Source organism: Cololabis saira, chromosome 12, assembly GCF_033807715.1.
Source record: "Cololabis saira isolate AMF1-May2022 chromosome 12, fColSai1.1, whole genome shotgun sequence".
In the NCBI taxonomy this organism is placed as follows: Eukaryota; Metazoa; Chordata; class Actinopteri; order Beloniformes; family Belonidae; genus Cololabis; species Cololabis saira.
Window position 1 is genome coordinate 9613724 of NC_084598.1, and position 22452 is coordinate 9636175.

Genomic DNA, 22452 nt, shown 5'->3' on the forward strand with positions numbered 1-22452 from the left:
CGGGTCACCCGGTCACCCCCACCCGCAGCAGGCTCAAGGTAAGGGGGGCAAAGGTCTGCAGAGCAGGCTAGTGTTATTACCCAAGCTGTGGCTTTAATGCCATCATTAAAGCTGTTTTACAGCTGTGGTTGCAACATAGATAACCACTATCTAATACAAGATTAAAGATTAAAATGCCATCTCACTTAAAGTAAACTAGTTTAATCTATAAAAAAAAATTATTTGATTAGGAGCAATGGTCATTTTTGAATCACCCATACTCAAATAATTCTAATAGATTAGTCTAATAAAATGCATTTACATTGGTCAGTGTTTGGAATAAGTTCATTGTTTATCATTCTGTAAATACCTGCAGAACTATCCCGGCAATAACAACCTCAAAGTTTCTTTAAGGTCCCCCAGACCCTTCCCAACACGTTCAGTCGACTGGTGCAGGGAATCTGCTCATGTTTGCATCCATACCAGAAGGAAAGACCTCTGTCTGTTTGCACCATTATAAATGTGTATTTCATGATCCTCCATGGGCAGGCACATTCGAGTTACAACTTTACATTTGAAGCAGATTGTTCTCACTGTATCTTCATTAAATCCGTAGTTTAGCTGCATGCAAGCTGGTGCCAAGAACGGTCAACAGTGCTTGTTATTCTGTCTCCATGTTGCTGCTTACACGAGTCCACCTGTTATCTTGTGACTGTCACATGATATGCATTGTGCATTATGCATTATGCAAGGATATGTTTTGAACCATAAGAACACATGATGAATCTGTGCAATCACAGCATTGTTTATGAATGGTTTTGGTTTCCTACACTCACATTAACACTGCAATGGGGCGTGCAGCAGATCAATGTTATTTTCAATTTTGATGGTAAATTGTTTCTGTGTTGACACTCGATGTAACCTCAACATAAGTTTCACAGCTATAAATGAAAATGTAGTTTTGTAGGAGCCCTCTCAGGGAAGGAATGGTAGCATCTTCACACCCACATAATTACAGATTTTGAGGAGCCTTTCTACTAAGACTGAGTGTTGTAACAGCGTCAGCATTGTACCTTCTCTGGAAGTCTGCACATTTGCACATTTCCTGATGGCGGTTCATTGTCAATTTTGTGACATAAAATATGTCCGGGGTCCCAGCTGCCTTCAGGTGAAAGCTGGAGTAAACTCTGCAGAGCATCAGTCCATTGCAGGACCACACATGAACATGTTTTTTATGTGCAAGTGACAACATCTGATTGATATCGCATGTCTGGAAAGTTGTTTGCATTTGCATTGGGATGATTACAATCATGACTTCCTTTTTGATAGTTTTAAAATTACGTAGTGGTCATGTTGTTTAAAGTCAGTCCCATTGTGCTATGTGTGGGTACATCAATGCTCACATTACATCTGGATTTGTCCGTTTACTCCCTCCAAACCTTTCTGATCTACCAGGATGCAGACTGTTTTCTGACTGAAAAACAAAGCCAGGACATTACAGACGTGAAACATCACAGAAAGAGAAACTGTTTGGTCCAGAGGTCTATAAAAAGAGGATCTTGTTACATAAGAGTCGATCGGCAATAGAAAAGGCGACGCAGGAAGGAACAAACTCAGCAGTGTGGTTTCTGAGAGTGGGAACAAAGTAGGAACATACAGCTTACTTTGCTGAAAAATGCTCATGACTGCATGTCCACCACAATACTTGGTCACACTTTAATGGACTATAAGAACTTCCTCTTTTCTTCTTCGGAGTATCTCAGCTGACAGAGATGAACTTATCCCCAAATCAGATATCTAGATAAAACCTTTGCTGTCCCAAAGCTACATGGGTAGTAGTATCTTGGACTGTTCCTGCAGCACCTAGAACCTTATATGTGTCAGCAGGGGACTGTTCTATTGTGACCTTTCACTCATTATTTTGCACACGAGTGTAAATTGAGTCACGCAACAATTTTGAATGCAAAAAAAAAAAGTTACATAAAGAGCATTTAATTTTTCATATAACAACTGCTGCTAGTCCATTATTCATCTGTTCATCAACACACTAAAACAGCATCCTTTCATTTGCCAAATGAAAAGCAAAAAAGAACAAAGACGGCCATAAGAAAAGCGAAAGGCATGTCCACGTCTGGGCTCATGCAGCGCACACAACAACCTGACAGTTTATTCTCAAGTACTGACAAGTACAGCTGCTGTGATTATAGCTATAAATAGAAAACAGAAAGTTCCTCTTGCTTTAATATGCTTAAGATAAATAAAACATTTCCAGTTGTATGAACAGAATATTAATCTGAGACAAAATCAGTATTAAATAAACCCAACAAGTATAACATCTGACGGACTATACTAACACATTTAGATTATTACACTTAGTCAATGCAGTATTTACATTAAATTACAGTTGATGGTACTATTGTGCTTGACGCTTAACAACACAGCTACACATTTCCTTTCCAGCTGAGACTAACGCAGAGTTGAGAAGACTCAGAACATGATGGTTTAGTTTTAAGGAACCCCGTTAGAAGAGGGAGTCGTGGGCATGTGCCAGCAGGATAACGGAGCGCCACATTCTCACACCTTTCCGCCAACGTCAGGCGACACTGTCAGAGTGCACACAGGAGGAGGAATACGCAGCAATATGAGACCAAGCACACGGACAAACAACTCAAACTGCAGTAGGACATGCAGATGAACTGCTGGAGCACATTTAAGATGCTACATGCAAGTTGAAGCCCTGGGAGATTTAAAAACACATTCAGCAGATTCATTCTCACTGATAAACACAACCAAGGAAAAATCCCCCCAAAATAAACCTGATGAACAGCATGTAAACATGTATGACATTCCCTTTCATAAATATAATATGTACTGGGTGTACACTTTGAATTTCAATAGAAACTTGCAGAATACAGTGAGATTATGTTCATGAATACCAAAAAAAAACAAAAAAAACATCGTGGTTTGCTTTTAAAGAATAATTCCACCTAAATTCATGCTTAATTCATAGTTTGACACTCATTTGTATGTTATTCAAAATGTATAACTGGGGTTTCGCTGTGTGATTAGATGACAAGATTATAACTCTTGCATCTATGTGCTAAATCTGAAGCTAATTTAGTTTAAAGAGTGGGAATGGGATGATAAAGACACTCTAAATAACCTTTTGTATTATATATTATATATTTGATTTGTATCAAATTCGTTTTTGGCATGATCCTATTCCAAAATTTTGTTTAAAATAATATAAAATAAATAAATTAATCTAAGCTTTTTGTTGCTTTTAGAACCAGCTTGCACTCCTGCTTACCTCACAGTTGCCTCTGCACATTTTAATGCCCGTGATCAGATGCTGACACTGTCTGGGTTTATGTGTCTGTGATTATAGGTTTTATTACTTAAAGGCAGGGAAAGCTAATCTACTTGATTTTCAATGCAGTGTCAGCTGCCCATCTCATTGTACACTGTGAACATAAATATATACAGCCCTTTGCCTCTGCTGTGACTGAAATACACCCTCCTCTAGTGTAGTGGTCACCGAGGGAGTTCTTAAAGTCAAATTAACTGTGTCACAGTAACCCTTTTCTGCAAATGAAAGTAAACAGACTATTGTTTCAGTTACGCAGATTTTATGGCTCAGCAGGTCAAAGTGTTCAAACTGATTGTGACAACTGTGTTTTTTCCCAGAAGCAACAGAACGCACATTAAATGCACTGATTTTTCCCTCAAATATACAATTTTATTCGGGTGCATGTCTATGTTTGATATATATTTATATATATATATATATATATATATATATATATATATATATATATATATATATATATATATATATATATCACACAGTACGGCTCAGTGTTTTCCACCACTGCATGTACTACATTTACATTTTACCAAGGATCCATTTATTAAATACTGGCACTTTCATAACATTATTACCCTTTTGTATTAATGACGTGTTATTGAAATGAACTCAAATGAATTGAGCTGGAGTGAAATGATTGGAGTATCCTGTGTTGACTGCATATGCAGCCGGGGGTCTGCTGTGTCATCATGTTTATTGCCTTAGCTGGCATGAAACCCTGGCCAAAGTAGTCCCAAAAAAAGTACAATAGTAGTACTTTGAAGGGACTACTGAGCCAATAAATCTAGACATACCGAAAGTGTTTGTGTCCAGCACTTTGTTCAACTGTCTTGTTTTTAAAGTGCTGTATAAATAAAGTTGAGTTGAGTTGAGTTGAGTAGCACCGGCAAATCAGTTTCCTTTGCAGGTATTTCTAATCACCATCCATCCGTTGGAGTTCATTAACTACGCCCAAAGGTCACGGGGTTGAGACTAACTCAGTCTGTGCTTGTAGAGAGTTTCTGGGCGGGCTTAACCGGATGACGACAGAGCAGTGACGTAGTCTGGATGTGAGCAGCGTCGATGGTTGCAGCTGAGGATTAGTGCTCGCTTGAATCGGCTTTGGCATCGACAGTTGAAAACTTGGGCCATTTCTTTGAAAACTGAATAAAAGACGATGCTCAAATCATTTCTATGTAACGTAGGTGTATTTGCTTTTTTGCTGACAGACTGCAGCAAAAGTTGAACTTACCCTTCACTGAATACACCACCTTGTTTGATGCTCTGGTTGGTTAGTGCTAACCAGCCGTCTGCAAAAGCAGGATAAACAGCTGTTGGTGGGGATGGTTGGATCCACAGGGTTAACCTCTTGGATTGGGAGTTCCTCTGGATCGCTTTCAGACCCTTCATCCTTCTAGGTTTGGGTCTGATCTATCGGGCTAGGGACCACCTTCAGTAGAAACCCCAAATCTGTCGCTCCATATCCGGTTTGTTTCAGTGTGGTCCATCAACAGTTTCTATCAACAGGTGAGAAGCAAGTCCTGCCTTCATTACTACGTCTCAACAGTTGCTGAAGAGGCTTTCCTTCAGAGGCCAGAGGGCACAAGCACAGACCCCTCCCCCCCAATAAAAGAAAACAAAACACCCCCCAACAACGATGCCAAAGAAGATACCAAACTTCTTAACTCTGTTCAGACTCTCTTCTGTGAAAAGAGCCCGTGCACGCCATTAATTTCAAAGTTACTCCCCCCCAACACACACACTTCTCTAAAGGTCTTTTTTTGTTGGTCAGTATTCTTGGTTCATAAATTTTCGTGGCACTGAGAGATGAGGTAGTACAGTGTATTGGCAGGATGCAAAGAATGAGTCTAACCAGGGAAGACAGTGCTCAGATGACGATGGATGGCATGAATATAAAGATGATAAGCTGGTGAGAAAGGCAATAAAGCTGACAGAGTGGGTGCAGGACCGGGAACATTTTCTGCTAAACAATAATCCACATGAAGCATGATCAAACTGACAGGTTACAAATCCCACGCGAGTGCCGCTTCACCGAACACACATGAACCTCCATCTAAGTCACATTATTTACTGGATCGATGATGATGATGTCTTGAAAAGGTGTTTTACAGATGACCATGCAGTTATTGAACACGTAGATCGCTGGTCTCTGCTGATCTGTCGTCGGTCCAGCCGTCCACTTACTCCGGCAGCGTGTCTGAGTTCAGCCCGTCTCTCCCAAACCTTCACCGGCCACAGTTCTCACACGTCCTCTGCTGCTGGGGAAGTCCAGGACGATGCCGGCGGCTCGCAGGCCGCAGGGCCTCAGTGAAAGTTACTGACGTGACACTTGACATCGCCCAAGCTCAGGACCGCCCCCTGGTCGTTGTTGTTGTTGTGTTTGTGCTTCTTAGCGGAGCAGCGACACAGCTTGTACTTTATCACCTGAGAGGGGGGGGAAAGTAAAAAAAAAAAGCATATTTAATGTTATCACCAGAGGTGTCAAGTAACGAAGTACAAATACTTCGTTACCTTAATTAAGTAGAAGTTTTGGTTATCTATACTTCACTGGAGTAATTATTTTTCAGACGACTTTTTACTTTTACTCCTTACATTTTCACGCAATTATCTGTACTTTTTACTCCTTACATTTTAAAAACAGCCTCGTTACTCTATTTCATTTCGGCCTTTAAAAAAAACTATCCAGTTAAATTGCTCCATCCGGATAGAGTGAATTTGGTTGTGGTTGTTTCAGATGTTCTTGTCCAGTTTTGTTCTTACATCCGTTCCCTCAGATTCCTGCAACTAAACTTGGATGTTCATTCCAATAAAGGTTAGGATAAATGATAACATGCCTCTGAAGTTTGACTTTTTGCACCATTACAATACTTATAGGCAGCTAGTCATCATATCTCCTGCTCTCTGAAACACATGTTAATGCTCAATAGTACACATATATGCTTCTTTAATATATTTGCATTATACTAAGATACATTCATTTTCAATGGCTTTTGTCCTTAATGGCTTTTTTCCCCCTTACATTACTTTTACTTTTATACTTTAAGTAGTTTTGAAACCAGTACTTTTATACTTTTACTTGAGTAAAAAACTTGAGTTGATACTTCAACTTCTACAGGAGTATTTTTAAACTCTAGTATCTATACTTCTACCTGAGTAATGAATGTGAATACTGAAGACACCTCTGGTTATCACTAAGGCATGCAACAAGATCATTTATATGTAAATACTTTGTCACCTCATAAAGGTAGTCAAATATCTCCAGAATAGTTAGTATGCTTGCGCCAATAAAGAGCCCCATCTGACCGCCAATATCCCCTGCAATAAAAGACAGTTAACCAACAAGAATTACAAACAGACAATAAAATGATCTAAGAATCCAGTGTTCATAAAAAAAATATAGCAGTACCTAAAAGTCCAGCAACTTCATAAGCTTTCTTCTGCTCAATTGTTTCATAGTTCAGGGCCTCAAAGAAGATGTCTATAACCAGGATATTCTCCCTGTGGAGCCAAAGTAAACAAGCCAAGCCATTAATAGTCATTTTTGAAGTTGTTCCTGCTAAATTAAGAGTTGCAGAGTTGAACAGGGATTTCATACATCATGGATTACTTTTAATGGGGGAATCTTCAGTGGAAACGGATCCAAAGTCTTAAATGTAACCCTGTTTGTGCCATCAGGCTTCTCGCGTTTATAACCCAAGAAATTTGACAGGGAGTGGATTCACTAGCACGTTCAGAGCCAGGGGAGAGGAGTACACAGCCTCACACAGTCTCTCTGATGTGATTATAAGAGTCTCCGACTATCTGGGATGGTACTGGCTCGCATCAGTGCTCCTGGCTACGGCCATTTACTCTCAGCATGGATTGAGACTTGACCCACAACATGTGTTGCTCTCAGGATGACATCTTTTCCAGGAATGTCCATGGATTTTTCAATAAGTGCACACAATGCAAAGGCTTATGACAGAAGGCAGAGGGTACTGGCCTCGAGTCCTGACCGTGACCCAAAACATGATTTGTGGAGAATTTAGAAATAGAAGTGCTGCATCAACAGCCCCATGTTGTTTCGCGCCTTAACATTGCAGGAAGGCTTCTTGATTTTCTTATTCATTTGCATTTTCCATATCATCCTAACATTTTATTTTTATCTAGGGTTGTGCAAAACAGAAGACACAATATATGGTAGATACTTACTTTATATACTGCTCAGATTTGTTGTATTTCTTTGCAAGATATTTTGCAGATGCCTTGCTCGGGATCTTGACGAAGGACAGCTCTTTGCTGTATCTGGTCATATTGCACGGCGCCTCACACACACAGTAGTCATTGTCTTGTTCAACCAAGAAATCTGAAGAGAAGACACCACAACGCAGCTTGAGCTGTGACTTGGGAACCGCATAGGTTCTCAAACCATTAATCATTAAATGATAGCATGCAGATGTGGTTTATGTCAAGAGTAAGGCTTTGTTTCTGCTTTGTAGTGATAAAAACACAATTGTGTGTGTGATTGTTTCTCAGAGATTAAGACATGGCTAAATGTCCTTCTTACCGAGAGCTGGATCAGCACATTCCTTGTACAGCTCAGGGGTGCAGTAAGGTGCATCTCCTGCAGCCAACACAACACACCCTCACATTAATGCATTTGTCCTTCTCCTCCTTCGTCCTTCTTTAGCAATGTCTTCTCTGCAGTGAGACTGATTTAACTCTGATACAACAAAGGGAAGCGGCAGATTCCCTACCAGGCATGTGCACCATGCGGCAGTTGCAGTTGTCCACCAGGTATCGTGTTTCGCAGTCAATGCGGCAGGCCGTGAGGCTGTAGCTGTCAAAGAAGTCCGAATCCATGGGCGTCACTTTACAGTCACCCCATGGTGGGGGGAGATATATCAGCTACAGCAGTAGAAGTGGGGAGGAAAAAAAAGTTTGGACATTTGAAATATCAGCGTTTAAACTGTAAATCAAGAGCTAGCTGCTGTGAGTTAAAAATGAATAAATCCAGAAAATCTATGCAAAAAAGTAAACTGCACAACATTCGGCAACAGCAAATCAGAAAAAGTTTGAATGGAGGGTAAAATAGAAATAAAAAGGTCATGATTCTTACGTTTGCTTAAGCTTTTACTTTATTGAAGACCAAATGAACTAAATATAGTTTATGTTTTTTCTCGTCAACTTCATGTCCCTTTTTTAGCGGACATCCTTTCCTGTTTTAGGGCCTGCACCACAGTTAAAATAAAGGGAGACAGTAACATTTTCACGACTTTGCAATGGTGCCATTCAAAACACTGAAATTGTGCTCGTATTGAGGACACCAAGCGATGATAGAGACTGTCTTAAAGGCAGCATATGTTGCTGTTAAATCTCAGTGTAAGGCTCTATGTTGTTTTATATGCAGTAATGTGCATCGAGCCAGGAGAGGCAGGTCTGCTGGAGTCAGACAACACTGCTGCTCATTGTACAAGGAAGTAAAAAATGGATCTCCTGGTATAAAGAGGCACGCTATCGGGGCCTTCAGAGAGGTGTAAATGACTCTTTTCTTCCTCTGCCATGCCATTATAATGTGTGCACAATGTAGTTTTGTCTCGTTGAAAAATGCATGCGACATACCGTGGGAAGGATGTAGTCTTGAAGGGAGCATGCTTTAACGTCTTATAGAATTGTATGTTTTTAAGCTGCCATTGCAGAAGTGTAGCTAATCTTTGTTTAGGGCACTAATGTAACTATGTGTCATGGCTGTGATTACAGTCGGGATGGTTTGTGTCCTCGTTATGCAGTAGAAATATTGGTATATAATATTGTAGATTGTAGAAGGGATTTTGCACGTTCCTTTGATTTTTATTTGAGTGAAATGGTTTATAAATGTTTCAGTGATTTCTCTCCCACATTTGTTGGCTAAATGCTGCCCATGTCCCATTTTAGTCCCAATTTTGGAAGGTGTTTTCAGGCTGAATGCAGGAATTGCTAGATATTGATCAATGAAATGAAGTTGACGAGACAAAAAGTAATTAGTTTGAACTTTGTGCAAAGTATAAATATGGTAAAATTCATAGTGTTTTTTTTTCCTTTTTTTGCAGTTTGCAGTAGTTTTATATACGATATATACACATATTTTTCCCCTCCATGGCATCTATCCTTCCTTTGACAAAGACATTATGATTCTACATTAAATCTTTCATTTATTTGTTCTTTTATTCATTCATTCGTTCACTCTCCGCATCTGCTTCAGTCCTATTTGAGGCCACAAGGGTCTACTTGAGCCCTTTCCAGCAGCCACCAGGCGGGAGCAGGGGTTACACTGGACATGTTGCCAGTCCATCATACGCCGTAATTGGAAACTGATAACAGCAATCAGGTGAACAGTTTACCTTATTATCTGTTACCATTCTCTGATTCCAGTTCTTCAGACATCCAGAGTGTGTGCACATTTATAATATATATATATATATATATATATATATATATATATATATATATATATATATATATATATATATATAGGCAAGTACATTTTCTTTCTTAAATGTAAACTATTTTTGGTTTAGAATTATGTTGTTTACAAAGTTTTTTGTCCTTGTGCAATCTAAATCTAAGCGATAAAATTAACAGTCCAAAGTCAAAAAGAGGCCCTAAGGGGCGCTGAAGTAGAATTGTGAATGGAAAAAAAAAGCCATTGCAGCAGTTTATACCCGCTGCTCTTGGCAGGAAACAAACGTTTGGAAGCCCGGTGCCACCCCGAAGCCAAGCTGGTCAATGAAAGGCGGCTCGTCCTGACTGTGGATCTGAACTTTGACCCCAGCTTCAAACGATGTCTCATCTGCAACGACAGGTGAAGAAGGGCATGGAAAGAGTGCGGGGAGACTGTGAGAGGATGTATCACTAATGAATTCAGTCACTTTAAGGAGCTCTGTGTTTAATTCTCACACTGTAACGTAGGGCTGCACGATTCTGGACAAAATGAGAATCACGATTTTTTTGCATAGAATTGAGATCACGATTCTCTCACGATTTTTTTCCAATATAAAATGTATTGCACTTATTACTTTAACTTTGCAACAGCTGAACAAAAATATAATAATAAACATCTCTTGTCTTCTTTACACAAACCTTTGAATAATTTAAACAATAATAACAATTTTGAACAATATTTGTTCCTCCCTGAGTTGAACACCCTTTCAGAAAGGGGACTTGTAACAGATCCTGTAGTTCTGAGGCAACAAATTATTCCTCTGGCTGGGATGAACCCCCCATTGCCTTTTGCTGCTATTAAGAAGCTGCCGATACAAAAGGTAAACGTTACAAAAAATATGATGGTGCCTGATAAAAGACTGGCATCAACTTTGTAACAGCTGACATTAAACATAAAAACAATAAACATCAAAAAAAAAAAAAAAAAAAAAATTAAATCGTCGTCATTTGGAAATGAGATTGCGTTCAAGCATGAATCGAGATCGCGATTTTTTAACGATTAATATGCAGCCCTACTGTAACGTATTACTGCTCACACCGACTGGCACGCAAACCAACCACACATTGCTCAAATGTGAACGTTAACCACCTGTTTCTCCCCAGACTGGCAGGTATTCATCCTGCTGGATGTCCAGCATGAGCTCCAGTCCATTTCCCATCCCTCCTTTGGTGGTGATGAGAGGGGGGCGTCCATCACCACCAGCGTTGAAGGTGTAGCACTTCCCATAGCGAGTGAAAACCTGAGGGACGCACAAGAGAGATCAGAGGATTTACTTAGGCTTTTCCACTGGGGGTCAGTGTTGGACACTAACGCGTGTGTGTGTGTGTGTGTGTGAGAGAGAACATAAAAAACACAAGGTGTGACAAAAAAGGAGTAGGAAGGAGAATGGAAGAGAAAAGGAGGTTTTCCAGTAAGTTACACAATAAACCCAGAGAGCTGACGGAGACCACCAGACTGGTAATTTGACATTATTTGCATGTGTTTACGGCACCTGTAATGGAGCTGACGTTTCCATGGAGACAACGCATCCCAGCCAGAAAGTATCCTGCCTTAATTCTCAAGGAAAATTTAAGACAGACATTAATTTTAATCCTTGAGGCACCACAGACTATATGACCCAATAATCTTAAGCTTTTCAGGACTGCGGCTTTCGAGTGTTTAGTGCTGCATGACTAACACAACCTGTGCAGGGAGATAGAGGGAGATTTTGCCAGAGCAGGGAGTGATGGAGCGTTAGGATGCAAAGTGGAGGAGACAGGGAGATAGAGGGAGTTTAGCTGCTAATGCCTGCAGCAAGAGATTGTTCAACATTTTGGCACAGACTGACATATCTATGATTAGAAAGAACAAGCCAACCAAGTAATTGTTGAGAAGGAGCTCGGATCTTGCCAAGGGCGGTTTAAACATTTAGGCTATCTATCATGCAAAGTCCACGAGGGACTGTTGCTGCTTGTAGCAGACGCAGACATCAATCTGAGTTAAAAAAAGAAGAAGAAAGAGCTATAGCTCTAAAACAAGGTATCAGAGAGGCACAGATAGTATGTCTGCACACATTTGATTTGCACATTTGGAATTTGTCCATGTGCTTCAGAGGAGAGATGTAAAAATAAAAAGATGAAAGGAGGAACTATTTGAAACCCCCCACACCCATCCCAAACCAGGACTTAAAGTGACGGATGTGGGACGTGAAACCTTCAGTGTAACGCGCCAGCTAATTCTACTAATTCAACTAATTGCAAAGTTACCACTTAAATATGCTGGAATTAATTTATATGTTTAAGATGAGAAGCAACACTGGGATAATATTCTTGAAAGATGATCATAAAAATGCTGTCTTGGGTCAGGGTGTGCTCGTGGAGCAGGGGGGGGCGCGTTGGCCAAAATGTAAGTGTCAGCAGAAAAAAAAGTGACCACATGAAAAGCTCTGCCAAAATCATTAAAATTTAATGAAATGCTGGTTGGGAGATGATTTAATTGATTCACACTTAGGCAGCATAATAAAATTTGCATATGAACATACTTCCAATCTTAATGAGACATTTATGTATCACGTTTACCATCTTTGTCATCTTAGTTTATCACAAACACACAGAGAGAATCCATCCATCATCTACGCCTGCCTGTTCCTGTTTTAGGATGACAGGGATCCGCCGGAGCGTATCCCAGCCCTCCGTGGGTGGCAGGCGGGGTATATCCCGGACAGGTGTCAGACCTTCACAGGGTAGGAAACACGGAAGCCTCTAATTCATTCATTCACTCATTCATCCGTTTCAGCATCATTCAGGGCCAGGGAGTAAAACGTGAGGGGGGGTGTTTTCCAGATCCAAACAGCAAATGTGTCATATTTACTCGTGCCATGGTTGTTTATGGGCATTCTTCACCAGATAGTGTTTCCCCCATGTTGCTGCACTCACTAAGAACGGCCTCAGGACGTCTGGTGATCACACATAATCCCACAGTCTGGAGATTTCACTTTAAAGCTGCACTCATCATCTACCCCGGTTCCTTTTTGTTGGGGGTTCATTCATCACTCCCTCTTATCTCCATGCACATAAAGTTAGACTCCAGACATCAAATCATGTTATAGTATGATGATGAAACATTTGTTTTCATCATTACTTGAGCTGACTGAATCGATCTTGTGGGGAAAAGGTTTCCCACAGAAGTCTCTCCTAGCCGTTTCCTTTTCTGCATCTGCCAAACTGGTGGGCTAAAGCTGAATACCACGCACCCTCCCATACCAGTTGACCGTGTGTTGGTCTAGTGCCAACAAGTGCTTGATTGAGTGGACCCACGGTGCAACAGGAAAGACTACATGTCTGTGCCTGGCGTGCCTGTTCGTATCAGAGCGCACAGCCGAGCTTTATTGCTGCATCATTATGTCAAATGAAGAAAAGAACATTGACTTCTTGCCAGTTGAGTGTTAACTTTCCCAGAAGCTCCAATAAAATGACTCTCACTGGTTATTGTGTGTAAACAAGTCCTGTAACTATATATTTTTTTCCCCATTAAATGTTTTCAGTGGAGGAGTTCAAGTATCTCGGGATCTTGTTCACGACTGAGGGAACGATGGAGCGGGAGATTGACAGACGGATCGGTGCAGTGTCCGCAGTTATGCGGTCGATGTACCGGACCGTCGTGGTAAAGAGGGAGCTGAATCGAAAGGCGAAGCTCTCGATTTACCGGTCAATCTACGCACCTACCCTCACCTATGGTCATGAACTTTGGGTAGTGACCGAAAGGACAAGATCGCGGATACAAGCGGCCGAGATGAGTTTCCTTCGCAGGGTGGCTGGACGCTCCCTTAGAGATAGGGTGAGGAGTTCGGTCACCCTGGAGGAGCTCGGAGTCGAGCCGCTGCTCCTTCACATTGAGAGGAGTCAGCTGAGGTGGCTTGGGCATCTGTATCAGATCCTCCTGGATCCTCCCTAGGGAGGTGTTCCAGGCATGTCCCTCCTCCCTAGGGAGGTGTTCCAGGCATGTCCCTCCTCCCTAGGGAGGTGTTCCAGGCATGTCCCTCCTCCCTAGGGAGGTGTTCCAGGCATGTCCCACCGGGAGGAGACCCCGGGGAAGACCCAGGACACGCTGGAGAGACTATGTCTCTCGGCTGGCCTGGGAACGCCTCGGACTCCCCCCGGAAGAGCTGGAGGAAGAGCTGGAGGAAGTGTCTGGGGTGAGGGAAGTCTGGGCATCTCTGCTGAGGCTGCTGCCCCCGTGACCCGGGAACGGATAAGCGGAAGAAGATGAGTGAGTGAGTGAGTGAGTGAAATGTTTTCATGTCTATAAGAACCCAAGTCGCTTGTAGGTCCTCTAGTAACAACGTCATATAACCCTACAGTCATGTATGAATTATGCTGTGGTGACATTTCAACCAAAATGTTAATATTAGGATGGGATTGATGTCACCAATCACCCCAGCAACCTTCATCAAAGTGGCCCATTTCCAACACAACATCCACACAAAATGTGGAAACCAGACACACGAACACGACATGAGTGCAGAAGCTACAAATGTGGTCAAATTAACTAACGTTTTCCACTTGACACAAGAAGAAAAAAAATCAGATCTGACATAAAAACTGTGCCACTGAAAAGCTTTGTTCTCACTTGCCTTTTTATGCTTGTTGTACCACACCGAGGGAAACGTCACCACTGACAACATAACTAACGATTTGTGCCCATTATGGCAGCTGTGTTGGTGAAGGAAGCAGCTGCAGAGCTCGGTGAGTCTGGATCAAACGGGTGGATCAACAAACAGACTGACACGGCCATCCCCTCAGCTGTGACTCCACCGCCACCAAAAAGCATCCAGAGGAAACGCAGCTGCACAGCTCCCGCTTGCACAGCCCTCGCTTGCACAGCCCTCGCTTGCACAGCCCTCGCTCGCTGCCGTGCTGCAGCCCGCAGCAGTTGGCACTCACTGCACATTCATTTGCACTTATTGATCACAGACACGCTGATGGCTTGTTGAACATCTGTAAAAGAGGAAATGTTTTCCCCACAACTTAAAACACAAAGATGTCAGATAACCCACCAGCTGCGCTTCATAAATACATCAATAATTATATGAATGTTCAGTCGTTCAAGTGAAATGTTCAAGATTTCACCCAGCGACTTGATCCATACACAGGTATGATCAGATGTCAGGCTTTTGATTTGATATCGGAAGAAGAAAAACATGTTTAATGTACAAAGTGTGTGCAGCATATGTACACACTATTGATTATTGTGCACATACTATAATTTCAGAAGTAATATGGAGCAAAAGAAATTACATTTTACGACAAAGAAAAAGTGACATATTGAGTTTAATTGTGACATTTTCTTTTGTATTCGGTATTTAAACAAGAAGCCAATTCTTTCCCAGCATAATTAAAGTAATTACTTGCTGCATTTTAAGCAGACTATATTTCTCACACTCTAAGAACAATAAACCTGTCACTCACACACTGTTTCACCTGCACTGAAATGCACCTGACAGAGCTGTTCTGTAATAAATCATTACGCACATAATTTAAGAAATCCGTTCTTTTAGTCCGTCCAGATGTTGAGGAAATGTCTGACTGACAAATCCTTGCACTTCCCCATGCTTTTAGCAAGGTCTTAATACAGTTTTACTGTGTGCAACCAGCTTAAAGATGTCTCAGAAGGCCAAGTTCAATCCATTAGTGCTCTCTTGTTTTATGGGTGTGTTTTCAAACACTTCCGAGCTGTCTCTGTAAAGTGCAAACACTTTCACTGTTCATAAGTTGTATACTTAAACAGCCACCAGTGGGAAAAAGCTGTTTAGATGGGGGCAAAACACAACCTACAGTGACATTACTAACATTAAAATAAAATAAAAATAAATCTTCCACCTGAGGACTGTGATAAAGATTACAGCTGCCCTGGAAAAGACAACAATTTCACACATTACTGCTTGTTTTCATATAAATATCATCCCCAAAAAAGATCTATCTTATCAAGGGAAAAGGCCTCTCTCATGCTCTCCTCGGTGGCAAAATGCTAATGCTATCATGCTGTGAGGTGCTCACTGTGAGGATACTGAAGTGTTGATCTTCAGCATGAAATGTAATATTTTTGCCATCTTAATTTGCGCTAGTTAGCACTGAACATTGAGCCCGGCTGCAGCTGATGGGATTATGTCGGAAAAATGTGTTTGCATACCAGGATCAAAGATTTCTGGGGATGTCAGGAAGCTTGCGTGTTGTGTTACTTCTTATCTTTTTACATGCAAAATTTAAATACTTACTATATATACATACATATGTATATAAAATATATTTTTGATTATCTTCTTTTTCTTACTGATGTAATAAACTGTGTGGGGAAGCTGAATATTTTGGTCGTATCACAACATATTTAACACTTCCCCATGTGCATCCTTCCTCATTAGACAGCTGTGCCTACTACAAAGTAAATACACAGTAATCTAAGCATATTTAAGGAAATCATGCAAAACAGCCTTTCTAATATTTCTAAGAATAGAGGCTAAGCCTGGATTAGAGTAACACATATAGTTTCATTTTGCATATTACCACAGAAACAGGAATAAAATAAACACTGTCTTCTGTGTCTACTAAGTAGTATGTGTTGGGTGGTTTTGAACAAAAGCTTACGGTCTAATCTCTGTTAGTGGTACAAAGATTGGAATAATTCAAAAGTAAAGTGGATCAGAGCCAGAACGGCCCGTTAGGCTCCAACGTGTATAGCTGACTCACCACACTAATAACCAGTCTCGGGTGGAAAAGAGAGCCACTCCGAAGAGAAATAAAGTACGGGCATTGAAAGCCAGAGGCAAAATGTTTGTATGTGCGTTTGTGTATTAATAATACGCAGAATGTGGAATATTCTGAGTCACTAGATTTCAGAGTAAAATAAACGAGAAAACATGCAAGACTACACGTGCACAGCCCTCTGAAGGGCACAGATGAGTAGACGCTTCATTCGCAGGCTGAGTCTTAACTGAATACCAAAAACTGCCCTGCAATATTTTCTGCGTGTTCTTTCAAAATACGTGCAATACTTTTAAATTTCAGAAATAAAAAAGGCTGAAAATCCCTTGATACATACCAAACATAACTGCACAGGCTCTTTATCTCCCAAGATTCAATTTACCATCTGAACTATCGTGCCTCAAAACGAACATTAAAATGATGGGAAGAATAAAAATTGTGTTTTTTGTGGTTCTGAAACTAAAAGTATGAATAGCGATCACTTTTTTAGCCAATGGCACCTCAGACAAGAGAGAAGAGATAACAGCCCTCTCAAAGGATTTAATGGAGCATTTTTCTTTTTGAAAAACACTTTTTATGACGCCTCTTTTTTTAGATTGGCATAAGTATTTTTATGTTGCGTTATGCATTAATTGTGACGGATAAATCATACCGGTGGGACGGCATGGTGGCTGGGGGGTCAGCACTGTTTCCTCACAACACCCCACATCCCTTCAGACTGGAGCTTGCAGGTTCTCCCTGTACTTGTCTGGCTTTCTCCAGATATTCCAGCTTCCTCCACCAGCCCAGACACATGTATGCTGGGATAACTGGTGACTGGTTGTGATTGGCTGTTCAGGTGAATTATTGGTGGTCTGTCCAGCAGACCCCTGTGACCCGGAATAGGAATAAGCAGGTACAGATAATGGATAATATCATATCAGTGTCCCAGAAATGTGTTTAATTTTACAGACTGGCTTCCCTTTAAAGATTCTTTTATCTTTTTTTGCATCAATGTAAAAAAGATCAAAGAACATTTGAATATTCTTCACATCTCTTCATTTAAACATCCTCTTGAATAGCAGAAGGGTGACGTAATTTGAGTGGAAGAAGCATCAAATGCCAAGCTAAAATACTATTTTATTCATAGGAGCTCTCACAGAGCCCGAAGAAGAGCAGAACGTAACAAGGTGAGTTTCTAATCATCATCCCGATACTCATTACCTCTGACTTGACTCTTTTCGTTATTCTTCTAGCCAGTGAATGCAGAGAAGGCTGAGCCGCTCTGAACGTGACTCATAGTAACTCCCTTTGGTAAACATCATCATTATCATTAGCATTCAGTTTACAACACGCCTGTGAATCATAGTCGCTGTTGTTGCATCTATGTAACCGACAGCGTGTCTGTGTCAACTTCAAAAGCATCATTACTTACTAAGTATAAGTTGAAAAAAAAAATTGAAACAAATACATAGTTGGATTTTTCAAATAACAACCAGTATCAAAAACCAGGAGCCAGTCACCGCACTCACGACCAAAATATGCCAAGGTGCCAGAAAACCATGTGTAAACTATGTAAAAAATAGGATCTGCACACTTGGATCAATGCAAGAATCTTTAATAAATCTACCAAGCTTTCGGTCAGAAGACCTTCATCAGGGTAATAACAACCAGTAAAAAGCTCACTGAAAAAAACAGAAATAATACATTTAGTAGGGATGAGTAATTGTCTTCATCAGTGCTTGTTAGCACAATAAATGTTGGTTGTTTCATTGAATTTCGTGTCGATGAGAGTAACATGCAGAGCTCTGAAGAAACCTTTTCAACAGGTACTTTTTGAAATGAGAACTGATGATGCATATTAAGATCAAAGCGTCTGCTGAACCGAGTAATGGTTGCGTCTTTGGGACGGCCCGAGGTGGAGGCAGTGCCGTGCTACGATGATCTAATCACTTTTCTAAGCCCGACTGATTATCAAAAAGCCAAACTTCTCCAGTGCTTGAAGAGAATTGATGTTGTTTTTGTGAAGATCATTGAATGTCAAAATTATATTTTTCCTTGGAATACATCACCAGTGTCTTCTTCCTTTATGAGTTTATAGATGAAATATCATTAAAGCCTCCCCCACAGTTGTAAAATGGGATTTTTTTTACCACCAGCTCCCACATAATAAAAACATCTCTTCACCTTCTCCGTTTCCTTGCCTCCCTGGTCTGCACTGCTTTTCCACGCTTCCCATGCGTCTGTTGAACTATGATGTTACATATCCCTGTGGACTCCACTCCATTTCCTGTCCCACTTCCCCACCCACTCCTGCCTCATTTAATGAATATTTCACAGGCCAGTAGAGACCAGTGTCTTAGTCTCCCTCATCTTATTTCTCGACACCGTAGAGCTCTCAGCACCTATCGCTGAGGGAGACGACGGCCTCACAGTGCTGGGTGGGGAGCGTCTACGCAGACCCAAGGAAAAACAGGAAATTTATCACAAAAAAAAAAAAACAAACAAGGTAATTTGTTCCACTTAGGTTATATTTGGCTCTGAGTGATGTCGTGATCTCAGAGGCAGGACTGGGATGACCTTAGCTCCATCACGGCATGAGACACCGGTTAAATGAGGCAGACACAGTAAAACGGGACAGTAACACTCAGTAAGTGAGAAGGTGGGGTGAGGACACTGTTTATTATGGGAGTAAAGCATAATCCGCATGGTGGGAGGCATTCGTTTTGTTGGTCTAAGCAAGACAACAATATGGATAAAGTTATTTAAAGGGGACCTATTATGAAAAAGACATTTTTTTCTTGCTTTAACATGTATAAAGTGGTCTCCCCTCAGCCTGCCAACTGGAGGAAAGCAACCAAATTCTGCAGTGTCTGTACAGCCGCCCGGATGAGCCGTCCAGTCTGATGTGGATCTACGAGCCGTTCAGATTCTGCTCCCGTCGTTACGTAACGACGGGAGCGATTTACATAGTTTGGCCTCCGATGCGTGAAACCACGCCCACAACTAACTCCGCCGGCCGGAGCTTCCGCCATTTTTTCGTAGCGGTGTATCGCGTCATTCAGGCAGCCAATCAGCACAGAGCCTCATTATCATAGCCACGCCCACTCAGAATCCTGCATAGATAATGAGGTTAGAGAATGGGAAGATAAAGACATGGCTCAGAGGCTGAATTTCTAATTTATTTAGCAAAAAAAAAATCAAAAGCTTTTTTTAAAGACATTCAAGGCCTGTTTAAAATAGGTATTAGATGCCATAATAGTTCCCCTTTAAAGTTGTGAACATTTAGAAGCTCGATAGCTAAATGTGCTTGTTACTTAGAGTGTTAATAGAGTTACACCAGTCCTTGTGATGCTACAACTGTTCAGTTAATTAGTCAATAAAGAGCAAATGTGATCTTTTTGACCTTTGAATATCTTATTAAGACTTTGGCAGCCTGTCACCGTGTCACCGAAGGGTTTCAGGTTGGGAGTGTCCAAACTTAGTTTTGTGTTTTCATATAATAGCTTTTAAGCATTGAGTAGTTTAACCCTCATAGGAAAAAAGAAATATATAACAACACATATGTGATAAAGCACAGAGAACAGAGCCGGCGGGTCTTGGTCTGTCTCTAAGGACAACTAATTGTTTTTCTTCTTAATCCCGGGTCTCCATAAGGGATGGACTTGCAATGTCACAACACACAGAGGATATAACAGCGTTAGGACAGAGTGGCTGAATCCTCTTCAGCAAAATGAAGAGGGGAGGAGATTTTCTTGGACGAATGCTGCAAAGGGTGTCGTGAATTCGGATGAACCCCAGTTTATCTGAATCTGGACCACTTTAAGTCCTCGTGGTTAGCAGGAACACCTTCCTGAGAGGGTGAACACCAGGACCGGAGACAAGGCCCGTTATATTTAAAGGAGCATGAGGCTCCTTTAAGAAATGAGACTCTCTAGCGCCACCCTTCGCCACGACGGCCGTCGGGGGTACTGCAGCTAACAGCGAAGCTGGCACGGGAGAACGGGGAGAACGTGCATGCAGCGTCATGTGACGTCACATCCGCAGCCCAGCGCGGGAAATTCAGGCCCGGAATTGCAGCACATTTTGCAGCACACAGCCTGTTCAAGGCAACGGAGAGATACACTAGAGGGCTCATATTTTTTGGTTTGGAACGCTTCATCTGACATTATTACTAGAAAACTTAAAACGTATACAATTTTTTTTCATAAATCCTGCCTCAATCCTGCCTCATGCTCCTTTAAAGAGTAATACGGCCAGTTATGTGATGCAAACATACAGTTCAACTTCAATATCACGTCGAATCAAATTTCTAAAAGTGCTGAGCCCATTTGGAAATTGTGGTGCGTAAAATTGATCTCAACCCCAGATCCATATGGAGTGTTAAAATCTCCTCTTCGCGTCTTTTCCCCCGCATGTCTCAATCATCCCCGTCGCCTCCAGATCTCCTGTCAGCAAACTTGTGCCAACCATGTCCAGAGCCCACTCCCACACCCCGCTCTGAGAGAAACGCAGCAGAAGTGCTGCTAATCCAGCGGACGGCGGCGTTTTGTCCCTAACAGCTGAGTAAACACTGAGGGATAAACAGCCTTTCACCACAGTCAGCAGGGTTAACCGGGATTAAATTCCTGACTGTGAATGTAATGTTTATCCACTTTTACTACCTAACTATGGTAATAGAGAATTATGTAGAAGATGTAATCAAATTACTGCACAGGTGGAGTGTAAAGAAAGGACCTGAAACATGATAACATAAAAAAGCAGTTACAAAAGACTGCGATAACCCTCATGAAATTCAGACTTGAAATAGAAGATGTGCAGGGTTTACATAACAGCTTTTACTTTGAAAGCAAACGCCCCTGTCTGAGGGACTGACAAAAGGGATTCTTATAACCTGAACCTTTTATTGCGGCTTTAAGGAGGGTCCGTGTTATAGAGTGTGACAACCTGAGAAACGTCTCCAGTGCACTTTTCCCGAGGCTGCAGTAGCGCTTCCCTCTCTACAGCGGAGGGAAGAAGCCACGGAGAGGTGGCTGCTGGGTACTCTTCACTTTAGGGTAACTGCACGGTGGGAATTTGAAGCTGCTGTAGAAACCTTAATGAATAACTCAGTCTCCCACATGTTTCCAACTACCATAGCCATGATTTTGACGTCATTAACTTCACATGGAAATAACAGCCAAATGGTCATCGCTGAGCTTAGTGCACCAATCAATAACATCTCCCCCATGAAATCGGCTCCCTGCTTCGGTTATTGTGATCTTAAACTGTTTTTCCTCAGACAGCTTAGACTTGTAATCAGTCCTCCTCCACTCTGAGGAGAACCACTGAAGCATGAGGGCTGTTTTTTTTTTCTTTTTTGTTTTTTTACTGCAGTAGTTGGGAGATACAACAGTTGGCCCACTAAGACCTTGTAGGTGCATCTTTCTTCAGTGGAGTGGAAAGAAGTATATGAATGTTACTCTCTCATTATCCCTGAACGGGGCTGACTGCTAACATTGATATTGAGTTGTCGTACTTTTATTCATCGGAGGAAAACATGCTGTGTTTACTAGTTGTGCATAGGCGGCGGGTGAGTGAAAATATTTGGTGAAGCTAAATATAGGGAGGAATCCTCCCTAGAGGAATCCTCCCAGTGCGCCGTGGCACTCACAGCGTTTAGCGCAGCAACGACGTGCCACTCACTCGCTTTATTTTATACTATTTATATACTATTTATACTTTTATTGTGACCACCAAATAATGTGGTTTTCCTGCCTCCACCTCATCCACAACATCTAGATCTCAGTCTCTGTGAAATTTAGTGGCACGGTTGCTTGACACGTCTCATTCATCCTGACGCGCAGCAGAAACAGCCTGCAGGAAGCCGCTGCGCATGCTCAGCAGGCTCATTTATATGCAAATACAGTCATCAAGTACTTTGCATTGCC

General features: G+C 41.5%; 1 protein-coding gene across 1 annotated transcript in view; it reads right to left on the reverse strand.

The window, feature by feature from the left end:
• Positions 1 to 4977: 4977 nt before the first annotated feature.
• LOC133456277 (acid-sensing ion channel 1-like) overlaps positions 4978 to 22452 on the reverse strand; it is a 56939-nt gene continuing 39464 nt past the window's right edge. Inside the window, exons 3-10 of the mRNA XM_061734738.1 lie at positions 10896 to 11046; positions 10027 to 10154; positions 8083 to 8233; positions 7893 to 7949; positions 7538 to 7691; positions 6753 to 6844; positions 6582 to 6661; positions 4978 to 5770 (exon numbers count right to left, since the gene is read on the reverse strand). Coding sequence (XP_061590722.1) covers positions 5651 to 5770; positions 6582 to 6661; positions 6753 to 6844; positions 7538 to 7691; positions 7893 to 7949; positions 8083 to 8233; positions 10027 to 10154; positions 10896 to 11046 — 933 coding nt within the window. The 3' untranslated portion in view covers positions 4978 to 5650. The remainder of the gene's footprint in view (positions 5771 to 6581; positions 6662 to 6752; positions 6845 to 7537; positions 7692 to 7892; positions 7950 to 8082; positions 8234 to 10026; positions 10155 to 10895; positions 11047 to 22452) is intronic.